The sequence below is a fragment of the Paroedura picta genome, chromosome 18 (assembly GCF_049243985.1).
Source record: "Paroedura picta isolate Pp20150507F chromosome 18, Ppicta_v3.0, whole genome shotgun sequence".
Lineage (NCBI taxonomy): Eukaryota > Metazoa > Chordata > Lepidosauria > Squamata > Gekkonidae > Paroedura > Paroedura picta.
Window position 1 is genome coordinate 395,309 of NC_135386.1, and position 13,056 is coordinate 408,364.

Consider the following 13,056-nt stretch of genomic DNA (forward strand, 5'->3'; position numbering starts at 1 on the left):
ACGAAACCGTTTCCTCTTTCTGCTTTGGACAGGTGGGAGCCAGTGGTCGAGGGCTGGAGGACAGACCCCTTCTTCTCCAGGCTACGAGAATTCCCTGCACTCCTTGGTAAGCCCCACGGGAAGCCGGCCAGGCATTTCGGTTTGGCTGCATCCCGTCTAGAGAGCCGTCGGGAGAGCCTCACCAATGGCTGCCTGCAAGTGAACAATGCTCGACACGCCAGGCAGGCCTTCCCCCATCTGTTCTTTGGGCATCCGGCTTCATGGCGACAGGCAGCTGGTGCGGGCCCCTGATGAGCAACCCTGCGCCCCTTTTGTAAGCCACCGGCTCATTCTTCTCCCAAAGAGCTGTGGCAAAGCGTTCCACACGCTCTCCGCTTTCTTCTGGCTCATTCAGCAATTCTACTTACAGCACTGTCAAGAAAAGGGTCCAAACATGTTCCACTGATCCACTTCGTTCTCTGCAAGGAGTCGATCCACCAGGAGTGGTGGAGGTGTGGGAGTGGGTGCAAGGAGGAGGAGGAGGAGGAGGCAGAGTGTGAACTCTGGTTGCTGCAGCTGCTGTGTCTTTGTGGCTGCAGGGGGGGGGGGTGTTGCGCCACAGTGGCTCATGGGCTTTAGAGTCTGTGCGCAGTTGGAAGTGCATTGGGGGGGAGGTTGCTGTCCTCATTAGGATTGTACAAATAACTTCGTTTGTTCTTAAATCAACTAACGAGAGAAATGGCAACCTGTAAGGTGTCACGTTCAGCATTTGCTTTGCTTCTGTTCCCTTTGGAACCACAACCCAAATCTTATATCATTGTTTATTTGAGCACCCCCACCCCCTCAATTTTGTGGACTCGCTCTGTCCAGTCCGCCTGAGATCCTCGTGAGAAAGGCGGACTGTAAAGAACTTGAAGGGATGCCCAGCTCGGGTGCCCAGGGGCGTGGGCCTTTGTCTCGCCCTCTCCTTGTGACGCGATGTCTTCCTTGGATTAACGTAACTAACCATTGAGGCTGACCCACCCCCAGCTCTGTGACCCCCCCCCCCCTCTTTATCGTCACTTAACCTGTGCTTTGCTTCTTGTTCTGTCTTGACTTTGCCAGAAAAACCGAGTTGAGCAACAGCTTCACGAGCATTTGCAAGATGCTATGTCCTTCTTAAAGGATGTCTGTGAGGTACTCTTTCTCTTTAGACGGCAGCATGACGCAGGCCCCTCGCTTCCCCCAACCGCTGTCGAATAGTCGCACACAAGGAGGGTTGAAATGATGTTTGCAGAATTCCAGGCGAGCTTCAAACCTCAGCAAGGGGAAGAAAACGACATAAGGAGGATGGTCAAGGGGGGGGGTAAACCAAGTTTAACACACACACACACACACACACCCTGAGCCACAAAGGTGGCCTAAAGCCAGCTGCAGAGCTCTCCCTGCAGATCAGGAGGCCCAAGAGGAGAGAGACCCAGGCTGCTCTTCCCTTCTTTGGATACTGTGATTAACCGACCCACCTAAATCTGTCTTCTGCCCCACACAGTCATCCAAGGCAGCTGATAAATCAAAGCACTTCAACACATACATGTGAAAACAGGGCACTATAATATAAAAGCAACAATTCCTAAAGAAGCACACAGACATAAATAGCCAAGATAGGGAAGAGAACAGTTGAAAACAGTAAGCAGCCATAGAATTAGAAGTCTGTAACAGGCAGTCACAAACTAACTCTGTGAGTTACACAGCCCTAAGGCTGATATCTCCTCCCCCCCCCCCACAGACTACTCCCCTCCAGATCTGAAGCCCCTCGAGGGGGCCTGGGGGTGAGTGGCTGAAGAGCTGTTGAGCCTGGGCAGGGGTGGAGGGACTGGGCAGCCTCTTGGTCTCCAGCATTTTCTCCTCTCCTACCAAATTGGCTTTTGTAACGGTCTAAAACGGAAGAGCCACCGTCTTACGGAAAACTGCGTAGCATTCGTTTCAATCCTCCTTTTATCCAGCTTGTTTCTTTAACATTTCCACTAATTGTTCCGTTCCAATACTGAGTCGCGTGGCCCTTGTGGCTCTCTGGGGGGTAAGACACAGTGGCAGGGCTGCTGCGTCCTCTTAGTTTCTCCCCCAACCTGGCCCCGTGTGTTGCTAGCTGGCTGGGAAGCCCTTTGGATGCTGCCTTCCCCGCCTCCCGCTGTAGCCAGCCAGCCGGCCAGCATGACAGGGCTGTGGTTGCTGCCAAAGGGGGCGGTCAGTGACTTCCTTCCCACTCTTCCCCACAGCAGTCCCGGATGGAGGACCGCCTGGACCGACTGGACGACGCGATCCACGTGCTGCGGAACCATGCGGTGGGGCCTTCCACAAGCCTGGCCGGGGCCCACGGAGACGTGCACGGTTTGCTGGGCCCTTCCCACAATGGGCCTGTCAGCAGCCTGAGCTCCACTTACGGCGCATCCAGCCTTGTCACGGCCGGCCGGCTGGTAAGCGGCCCTGGCCACGCGCCTGGATCCGTGCAACGTTGAATCCTTTGATGGCGGGATGGGGCGGGGGGCGGGGAGGGCCAGGGAAGGAGTCCGAGCAGGCGGCCCGCTGGACACGGCCCCTCCTGGCTGAATGCTGGGGCCAGAGAGCAGAGGCTTTCTGCTGCATGTGCAGCCATGGGAAGGCGCCCCCCACTCCCACTCAGAATAGGGCTGAGAAATTCATCGTGGAGAGGGCCTTGAGGTCCAGAGCGTGGGCCGAGAGAAGTGTGTGCCCCAAACAGACAGTGAGGGGAGTAGGGAGTTGCCATGTGGAACGGGGTTGTGCATGAAGCGGAAGGTGCTTGTTCTCGTGCAAACTTGAGGGCTGAAAAATCTCACTTGTGGACACGAAACCCTTTATTTGAAGGTGGCTAGCAAAGTGTGGTGGCCACATGTGTGAGTCAGACGAGATCGGGGGCTGAGAGTTCCCCGGCCAGGAGGTTTTGGCTCAAAGCAGCCGTGGCTGGGACTGAGTCGGGAGAGATCAGCTCTGGTTAAAGACGTGGCGCTGGAGTGTGGCAGGTTAAGCCTTTCTCCTCTGCCCCCGGGAGCAATGGGTGTGGGTGTGGGTGTGCTGATCCACATCGGTGGCCTGCTGCTGTCCTACCCCTCAGGGGTGGCTGGTTCAGCTTCTGGGGCAAGGTGGAGCTCTGCACTTTTAGGCCCCATGTGCAGAGTGAGGCGGTCCATCCCTCAGCCTTGGATGCTCATTAAGAGTATTTAGCGGTGCCTTCTGATGAATGCATCTGAGCCATGCAGGAAATGTTGGCTGCTGAACTAACTTTTGAAAAATTAAATTTCCTTGAAAATGTTCTTGGCAGGAGAAGCAAGGAAATGAGCAATTTAACTCCATTTTTATGAGTTGCGTAACCAGGCACAATTTTATTGTTACGCTTGCTTAATTTTGGAGCCAGCTTTTAAAATCCACTTCCTGCTCCTCTGTTGATGGTGGTTGTTTCATCTGCTCTGCGTTCCATGCAGAGTGTGGAATCCTGCCCCAGCAGCCTTCCTTCGGAGGGGAGATGGCTCAAGTGCCCTCCAGGAGCCAAGGGCATCCCAGTTGCCAAGAGGGATCTGGCAGAGGGCAGGGAGGGCTCCTAGCCTGAATTTTCTGCCTTGACTTCGGGGGGGGGGCAGGGTGGAAGACCCAGCACACCTGTCTTGTGGGGTGAGAGAGCAAGCAAGCGCTTCCTTGCCTTGTGTAGTTTTGTGTAGCTTTTCCCTGGGAGGTGATGCTGGCAGCCCCAGGAGATGTGGCCCCGGGCCTGCTGGTGGAGAGCTGGTGGTCCATGGAGTACCAAGGGGCCTGGGGAGGGAGGGGCACTTTACGGAATTGCTGTAATGGATGGTGAAGGTCAGAGACTTCAGGCAATGGGAGAGGTGGAATAAAAGGGTTCTCTCTCAGCTGAGTGCTATCGGGTAAGGAGCACCCAGAAGGTCCTCAGCCACATTACAAAGCATGTAAACAAAGCATGTTTAGCTCCAGAAACTATTCAGGGTGGAGGGAGGGGGGTGGAAGGAAGGTCCCCAGAAGTCTGGAGAGAGCAGGGGGGGAGGGACTTTGACCTGCAGCCCCCCTCAAGAAGGGCTTGAGCGTGTTCCAGCATGAACATGATCCATGGAGGTTTAAAGAACGAGCACTTGGAGTCGCGCTTCAAGACAACTTGCTGAGCGTCACAGATTATCCGCTTTTCGGCCCCAGAGGCGGCTGCTCCGCTTGGCTGAGCCCCCCCTCCCCTCCCCTCCCCTCCCTCCGTGTGTGTGTGTGTTCCAGGGTGCCTCTCACCGGGAAGACGGCGTGAGCCTCGGAAGCAGCCACTCTGGCCTGCCCAGCACGGTTCCTGCTCAGAGCGCAGAACTCAGCCACAAAGCACAAGACAGCTACCGAGGTAAGCAGGCTGGCCTGCAGGAGCCCCTGCAGTGGACTTCTCTGGCCATTCTCCTAGCAGTAGAGAAGACGCCAGAGGGCTGGGGGCCTTGCGGCTGGCGGTGACCGCCTCCTCTTGGGTTTGCACGCAGCACTCTCAGCGGGGCTGTTGAGCCAGTCCGTCGCATTGGGCCCAGCCGAAATCAAGTCGGAGCACAAGGAGAAGGATGGAAGCGCACACGACCCTGCCTCCTCCGATGACATGAAATCTGATGACGAGTCCTCCCAGAAAGATCTCAAGCTGTCCTCCCGAGGCAGAACAAGGTAGAGCAGCTGCCCTCTTTGGGGAAGGCTTGCCTTGGCTGGCTCCGGAGGCTGACCACCGAAGGGTGCTGGTTGGGCCTACTTATGTGGAAATCGAAGCCTGGACTGCACACTTGTCCTCACACCAGGCAGAACAATACTCTGATGTGCCTGAGTTTTGGATTGGGTCCAGCCAGGGGCTTTTCTCCATTTTGTCCTTATTAGAGCTATTCTGTGGGGCTTTGGTTGATGTAGGTCCAGAGATCCCAAACGTAGCCTTTTGGGTGGTTTGGGGGGCGGGGGCACTTTTTCCCCAAGCTGGTCCGTTCCAGCTCTTTGTACTTCCCCAGCAAATTCTTGAGAGATGCTACAATGGAATCAGTGCTGAAAATACTGGAAGCCACAGTGAAATGGCTGAGCACCGAGGTGGCCGGGCGCCTGGGACTTGTTTGGTGCAGAGCAGGAGGCACCACAGAGTTCCTACAACAGACTGTCCAGGAGATGCCAAATGGCTCGGGCAGGGGAGGCAGGACACGGGGCAACCAGCGGCCGCTTCTGTCCCTTGGGTGTCCAGGAACCCTCCTCAGGCAGTCCTGGTCGGAGGCCGGTGGGGGGGGGGAGGGCTACGCTGGGCTCCTCCTCCTCCTCCTCCTCCGGAGGTCCACAGTCCTTTCTGTGCCTCCGCTGCAGCAGTACGAACGAAGACGAGGACTTGAACCCGGAGCAGAAGCTGGAGCGGGAGCGGGAGCGGAGGATGGCAAACAACGCCCGGGAGCGCTTGCGGGTCCGGGACATCAACGAGGCGTTCAAGGAGCTGGGCCGGATGTGCCAGCTGCACCTCAAGAGCGAGAAGCCGCAGACCAAGCTGCTGATCCTCCACCAGGCCGTGGCCGTCATCCTCAGCCTGGAGCAGCAAGTCAGAGGTGGGGGGTGCTCTGAGCCAAAGGCCGGCCTTTCGTGGGCCGTGCGGCTGTTTGCCTGCTCGCCCCTCCATGCTTGGGGCTTGTGGGGACAGGATAGACCTAGGGGGAGGGCTGCCCAGGGGTGGCTGGATGGGTAGCCAGGGCAGAGGCAGCTTGGGCCAGGAGGGTGAGACAGTCCAGGGTGGACAGTCTGGGTGGTGCTCCTCATCCAGGCACCACCGCTGTCTAAAACGTGCTGATCGGAACAACGGGGGGGGGGGGGCTTTGCAGCAAAGAGCGCTCTCTTCTGCTGGGCTTAGTGTGCTTGTTGTGTGGCCCGCGGGAGAAAGTGCTCTGGCCTCCGCTCTGCTGTCTTCTGAGTCAAGAAGGTTCCTGCTGAGCACCCTTTGCCCCCCTTCAGCCCCCCCCCCCCCCGAGGGGGCTGTGGATCACCACCTTTAGCTATCTTTTCGTATTTAAATTGCATCCTGTCAAGTCCATTTATCATAATCCTTGTGGGGTTTGCCAGACTTGGTGGAGCACCAGCTGCTGCTGCAAGCCAAGCTCACCCTCCTCCGCAAATCCATCTCCTGCCTGGGTCACCCTTCAGACATCCTCTCTCAAGGTCAGCTTGGCCAACCAAGGCCGTTCCAGTCTGAGGGCATCTCCTCTGCTGGGGTGGAGCTGGGGTTGCCCACCCATGATGGGCCAGAGGAGGAAAGAGGCACCGTCCAACCACACGTGCACGTGAACACGTGCGCCGCCTCTCTCTCTCTCTCTCTCTCTCTCTCTCTCTCTCTCTCTTGCCTTCTTGCTTCAGTTTCTCCCCGTGGGCCAGCCGGGCACAGCTGTGCTTGGTGTTGGGCTTTCTCATCCAATGGGTTTCCGGCGCACACACACAGAGGCGGCTTCTTGATGCGGAGGGGGGCCTGGGAGAGGTGTCAGCATGAATATCTACTCCCAGTTTCAAAGCACTGAAGGAGACCTCCAGCCTGGTCTGCTCTGGTGCTCCTGCCAGCCATTGGGGTGTTCTGCCCCCCTCCCCCGTGTGTGTGTGTGTGTGTGTATGTGTCGCAGAGCTTTTGTCCTGCGAAGGAGCAGGCTGCCCATGGGGGCAGAGAAGGCACCTCCCTGTGATTGCTGCAGGCAGCCATGCTTGTGGTCTTGCCAAAGGGGATCCGTCCTCACATCATCAGTTCACTTGGAGGAGGGGGGTCCGGGGGTGGGATAGAAAGCCCCTGCCAGTTTGTTTGGTATGCAAATCTGAAAGGGAGGTGGGGAAGAAGGCCTGTCTGGCTGGAAAGAGGGCCATTCCCTTCCCCCCTCAAAGAACACACACACACAGCCCTTGCGCTGGTGTTCCAATTTCAGCTTGGCTTTGACAAAGGAAACTTTGACTCAAAACCTCACACACACCCCCCCCCAACCCTTGTGGGTCTGAGGTGCTCCTGGACTCAAATCTCCCCAAACTCAAGGAAGGCCTCCAGCTTAAAAGCATTTTTCGGGAGGGAAAAAGGGAGCTTCTGGCTGGCTGCTGGAGACGGTGTCCTGGAGCCTCGCACAGGAAGTGGGTGACGGTGGAAGGCAGGGGTGGGATGGTGGGGCGATCCGCCTGCTTCGGCCAGCTGGAGCCTGCTGGGCATGAGTGGTGATGGCCCTTCTTCTTGTCCTCCTGCTCCTAGAGCGGAACCTGAACCCCAAAGCAGCCTGCCTTAAGAGAAGGGAAGAGGAGAAGGTGTCTGCCATATCGGCAGAGCCACCCTCCACGCATCCAGGAAGCCATCCTGGGCTTAGTGAAACTACCAACCCTATGGGTCATATGTGAACACCAGCCAGGTAAGGCCCATCTTTGCTGCCTGCCCAGGCTGGGCAGGATGGAGGCTGAGAGACTCAGCAGGGCGGGGGGGGGGGGGGGCTAGCTGGGTGGGTGTGTTTTCGGTGGGCTTGTCTGGCCTGCCTTCCTATTCATGTGCTGGGAGGCTGTGGGGCAGCTGTGCCTGGCGAGTGTGGGGAAGGGAGATTGCGACCTCTCAGGCCATCTGCCCAGAGTATGGCTCAGCCTGGCTGCCCCTTCTAGCTCACCGCTGTTCCTTCCACGGGGTGGGTTTGGGCTGTGCTGGAATGCAGAGCCCCCGGTCCTGAGGATGCTCCACGAGCAGACCCACCTGCCACCGGGCCCAACCAGCATGCAGGCAGGAGGCCAACCCTTGGGGAACGTGGGCCTTTTGAGGTGCCAGCCTTGTGTTGCCCACAGGCTTCTCTCTTTTTTTTTTTTACAACAGAATTCTGGACTTGCAGGGCGGAAGCCCACAAGGTGACCTTTCCTTCCTAAGGACACAGACTCAAATTAGCACTAAACGGGAGACCCCACCTGACAGGAGAAGCAAGAGCCTTGCATGCCCTCACCTGGCTGGCAGCACCTGCGTCCAAAGGAGTGACACCAACCCCCCCCCCCCCCCAGTGGGTTTGCCACCCTCAACCTGCTCCAGCACAATCAGAGACTCCTCTCCACAGCTGGGAGGGGAGTTGCCTTGTGCCTAAATAGATTTGACAAATGCATTGTAATGACAAAAACGTTATTTATTTGTCATGGGAACAGTAAAGGTCAATGTGTGAAGGGGAAAGTCAACCCTTTGGAAAGCTGATGGCGAGTTCCACTCGATGGCGGCATTCAGGAAAGCCGACGTGTTCTGAGAGCAGAGCCGTGAAGAGCCACTGCTCAGCTGCCCGTAGCATTTCGAGCAAACCAACCAGTGTCTTAAAGGCAGGGAGGGGAGAGGGGGCCTGGGGGTTCCTTTTGGGGTTCGTAGAGAGGCTTGTTGTGCAGCCTGCCCATGGGGTGATGAGAAGTGGCTCGCCTTGGACCGTCTTGTCTTCTGAGCACCAAGTATTTGCCCAGTGTTAGCTGCCTGCTAAGTGCAAAAGGGGGAGGATGCAGGGAAGACTTTCTGGGTTTCCCTCTGCAAGCTCTAGTGAGCAGCCCGATCCAGAGATCTCCACGACAGACCACAGGCTGAGCCCACTTCCCCCACGGGACCCCCAGAGGGGCTGTCCCCAGGCTGCTCTTCTTGCCTCTCCCGGATCTCCTCATTCTCACTTGGAGCCTCCTGGGTGAGTGGGGCGGCCCCAGCAGAGCAGCAATGCCCCACCCGGGTGGGAGGCCTCCAAAAGGGTCCTGCCCCCGTCACTTGTGCCCTTGGGCCAACCCCAGCACCTTCCAGCATCCAGAGAAACTGTCTTCCACATCTCCTGGGGGAGAGGAGAGCCCATCAAGGCAGGGCAGTCTGCCCAGTTCCATGGCTGGGGCCCCTCTGCTGACAAGCCCAGAAGGCTCTGAGCCTTTTGAGGAGGGAGGGGCAAGGGGCCTGCACACGGCCTCCTTCAGCAGACTCCAAACACATCCTTGGGTTGTACAGTGACCAGCGGGACTTTAGGTCTCTCCAGCCCCACCTGGCAAGACGAATATCCGTGGCCTCGTTCTTCCTTCTCCAGTGTTTCCTTGGCTCAATGAACACACGCTGATGCGGACGAGTGACAGTAGCTCCCGGCCCCTGCCGGCCCCTTGTTCCTCCCGAGCTTCTCGTCTCTTGGCTATATTAGACTTTCCCGGTATGCACAGAAGCCTCCCTTGGTGAGAGAGAGAGAGAAGAAATCATTTGGTTTATTTTTCACTGTAGCTAGTCTTTTATACAATAATCTTGTAAGAAAGTTTCTTGAATTCTAAATATTACTCTTTCTAGATTTTTGAAATTGAAAAAAAAAGGTTTTCAGTAAAAATTTTCTTACTTTATTTTACTATATTAGGTAGTAAAGATGTAGGGTTCTATACCATAACCTGTTCATTAATACCAGGAATTTACAATCGCATTGTAACAGCAGAGTAGGATTCTAGCATACTGTCGTAGTACCTATGGAGTGTTGTAAGAGCTACTTGTCCGAGATGAATGGCTTCTCATCTTGTTCTCCAGGTCGCATTGTTGGTTTTTGCAGATTTGTACCCTGTGTCAAATTTCAAGATATTACTGATAAACTTTTTCCAACCAGCAGCAAGACGTTCACCAATCCGTTTCTGTCAGTGTAACAGAAAGCACGATGTATATAACATTTATGTAGCAATAAATGTGCCATCTTTTCTAAAACTTTGTCCACCAGTCAGTTGCTGTCCCTGGTCTGGGCTCCGCACAGGGGCAGAGAAGGAGCTCCATAGGGCCCCCATGGGGTCTTCTGTGGCAGGGGGTGATGCCTTCCCACCTTTGCACCTGGAGTTGGGCTGCTCACCTCTCAGCAAGCAGGGAGTAGCTGACTGGCTGCTGATTCACCTCCATGTGTGCCGACGGAGTCCAGGGGAGGGCGACCTAGATAACAGAGAAGCTTGGCTCCAAGAAATCTGAGGGGATGGCTTCCTGGCCTTCCGATGGTTCCCACTTGCCTCACACGGTGGCAGCAAGATCTCCACCGGAGGCTTAAGGAAGCAATAATCCATGGCTGCCCCAGTTCTTTCCTGCAAACATCTTGGTCTGGCGAGAGCAGGCACTGCATGCTTCCTTCCTGAAGAAATCTCTTTCTCCATTAGAACGTGTGGCTTCCTTCCTTCCCCTTCTGTGGTGGGGGAAATGCCTCCACAGTCACCTGTCCCTAAGGACTGGCCCTTTGGATCGCCAGGGCACAAATGTCCAGCTGTATTCTGAGGTCCAACCCACCAGCAGCTTCCCTTCTGGGAGACAGGCAGGAAAGGGGGAGGACATTCAGGAGTCAGTGGCCACCCAGCCACGCCAGTCAGTTCCTGGGGGGCAGGGGGAATACCGGTGCAGCCAGCAGGCTTGTGGGCTTCCAGGATGCAGCACTTGGGCCTGGAGCCTGACACATCAGGGCTTTGGTGTCCTTACACTGCCTCTCCAAGGGAAACGGTGCCCTCTCTCTCACACATGTATCTCCTGTCGTGCTGAAATTCTGGCTGCCTTGGCAGGGCTGCTATGAGCAGAGGACCCTTGTGACATGAGATGCCAACTCTTTCCCCCAAAATGGCCTGGCCAATCCGCTCCACCGGCCGCTCACTCCAGCCAGGAACTGCTGCACTGATGGTCACATGGGTGACATGCTGATCCAATTGGCAGCAGGAGCTGACACCAGGCTGCAGCCTAAATCTTGCCTCTGGGCAAGGAGCAGCACTCTGGACAGGGCTTGAATTCCACTGAGCCATGTCAAGGTCTGAGGCGCTCATTTTGCTGTGGGCACCATCGAGGACAATGGGGGAGAAATCCAGAGAAATTATGTTTTACGCCGGGGAACCTGTTTGCACACGTTTTGTCATGGCTGCGTCAATCAACCGCTCGAAGCGAAACCAGACCCGTGTTTCCCCACCAGATGGCGCCATTGCACAACTTCAGTTGCTCCGCCCGAGCTGGCCGCATCCTAAGTCAGGATCCGTCCCTCTCCCGCCCTTTCCTGAATGGAGGCATAAGACCCCCAATTCTTTTGTGCTCCCACTCGCAGTTGAGGCTGAAGTGCCACAAACAGCTCAACCAGGCAAGGTCTTTTCATCAGCACAACGTCCTAGGAAATGTGTTGCCATTTGCCCTCCAGTCCGTCGCCCCCCAGACAGGAGCTGAGCAGGCTACCCAAAACGGCCTGCAGCCTCCGGGGCCAGCCCAGGGGGGGGGGGAGGAGGAGGAGGCAGCAGCATCCCAGGGGGATCATCTCCGGGGTCTCGGAAGACCTCGGCCGTCTTCCCCCACTTGCTCTCAAAAGCGTCCTTCTGCGCGGATCCAGGCTTTGCATGGCTTGTCACTCCTGTGAAGTTTTGCATCTTGCGCCCACTTCTAGTGGGGCGAAGTGCCCGCCGAGGGCTGCTCCGGGCCGGTTGCGCGCCTGCTTGCCCTCCGGGGCTTGCAGCCGGCCCCTCGCGGGAGCGTCCCCCAACGACCCGCGCCCGCCCGCCGCCCGGCCAGCGTGCCAAGCCCCGGCCAAGGCCAAGAGTTCGCCGGCCTGTGTGCAGAGTGCCCGGCCGTCCTCCCTCGCCACGCCCCCTGGAGCTCCGCCCCGCCCCGAGCGAGCGAGCGGGAGGGCGGGCGTGCTGCTCCGGCGGCCGCCTCGCTGTCTCCGGCCCCGGCCGGTCCCTCCTCCGCGGGGCAGAGCGAGCGAGCGAGCGTGCTTGCCTGGCCGCCGACGGGACGGTGAGTGGGCGCGGGGCGCCCGGGGGCTGTGCCTTGGGGAGGGGGTCAGGGCCCTTGTCTTCCCCCGGAGTGGGGCGGCTTCTGCTCCCGGCTTCAGGTGCGGGCTCTGCCTCGGGGGCACGGGGGGGGGGTGGGGGGCTGGGGCCGGGGTCTGCCTTCCTCTCCTGGACGTGCTTCGTGCAGGTGCTTCCCACGGAGCGGGAATGGCGCACGAGCCCCGGGCCCCAGCCCCCCATCCCGCACATCAGGCTAGGGTTAGGGGCTGGAGGCGATCCCCCCCCCCCCCATGCACACCCGCTGAAAGGCTCTGATTGGAAGCCCTGCCTGGACCTTTCCCCAGGCACCGGCTTGGGCAGTTTCCCCCGCTTGAGGGGCTGCGGCAGAGGCAGCTTCTGTTCTGCTACCTGTCCTTACAGCTGCTGTAAGAGAGGCCTTGGCAGGCAGGCAGGCAGGCAGGCAGGCAGGCGCCTCCAGCAAGGTTAGCATTAAGGCTTCCAATTGCCCGGCAGTTCTGAAGGCACATCTGCCACAGGAGGCCCTGCCAGGCGGCACCCTTCAGCACAGGCCTTGCTGCCTGGGGGCCCACGGTGCCGGCAGGCTGCCCCCTCCCCATGCCAGGCGGCCCTGCTCCACGGGCTATGTGGCCAGCAGGGCCCTCTCCACGGCAGCTCCCTTGTGGGGTCTGCCATCTTCTAGGTAGCGGTGCTTTCGGAGGAGCGGTGCAAAACTTTGTTCCCTAGGAGACTTTGGGGGCAGCTAAAGACACGGTCGGCTTTTAGATTCTGTTCTTATCGTGTTTCTGCTCCGGCAGCAAAGGCATATTACTTTATGGCAACAACCGGCCGTAATTCTAGTCCGGGAGATTAGTTCAGCCAAGAATAAAAGTCCACCGCAAAAGACATTTGGGGATGCAACCGCTGGCCTTTGGCCGCTCGTGCCCCGGCTCTAGCTGAGTATCATGTCCATGCTGCTCACGCCGCTCTTTGCGGTGTGCTTGAAAGGTGTTTGCGCCATTCCCCCTCCGGGCTTCTGAAATCAGGGGGAGCAAGACGCGTGCCTGGTGTCGAGGGGGTGCGCCCACAAGACCCTCACCGTCCGCTTTGCCTTGCTCAGCAACACTCTCCTGGTCTGGGCCAGGGTCTTCGGCCTCAGGGGCTCTCTGCCTGTGGACACCTGCCAGGAAACACGGGCTCCAGGCTGCCGTCCTTGGTGCCTCGGTAGGGATGGGTTCTGCGAGGTGGATGGGGAGTTTGGCTTCTGGCAGCCCCGGGCCACTCCTTGAAGGCTACCAGGAAAGGAAGGAAGGCTGATTCGCTTTCTAACAACCGCTGGCAAGA

At 57.9% G+C, this 13,056-nt stretch overlaps 2 protein-coding genes across 8 annotated transcripts in view; both read left to right on the forward strand.

Annotated features, from left to right (window-relative positions):
* The window catches only part of TCF12 (transcription factor 12), a 52,377-nt gene extending 42,692 nt beyond the window's left edge, over positions 1-9,685 (forward strand). For 2 of the 6 annotated variants that reach the window (XM_077318106.1, XM_077318107.1), the window contains 7 exons: positions 33-106; positions 2,235-2,432; positions 4,249-4,363; positions 4,494-4,665; positions 5,338-5,567; positions 7,229-7,382; positions 7,829-9,685. In XM_077318106.1, the coding sequence (XP_077174221.1) occupies positions 33-106; positions 2,235-2,432; positions 4,249-4,363; positions 4,494-4,665; positions 5,338-5,567; positions 7,229-7,371 (932 nt within the window). In that variant the 3' untranslated portion in view covers positions 7,372-7,382; positions 7,829-9,685. Of the gene's footprint in view, positions 1-32; positions 107-1,083; positions 1,156-2,234; positions 2,433-4,248; positions 4,364-4,493; positions 4,666-5,334; positions 5,568-7,228; positions 7,383-7,828 lie in introns of all 6 variants that reach the window. The other 4 variants (XM_077318103.1, XM_077318102.1, XM_077318105.1 and 1 more) reach the window with 4 other exon arrangements.
* A 1,888-nt stretch (positions 9,686-11,573) lies between these two features.
* The window catches only part of CGNL1 (cingulin like 1), a 34,073-nt gene continuing 32,590 nt past the window's right edge, over positions 11,574-13,056 (forward strand). For both annotated transcript variants that reach the window (XM_077318096.1, XM_077318101.1), the window contains exon 1: positions 11,574-11,719. The gene's annotated coding sequence lies outside the window, so the exon portion shown is untranslated. The remainder of the gene's footprint in view (positions 11,720-13,056) is intronic.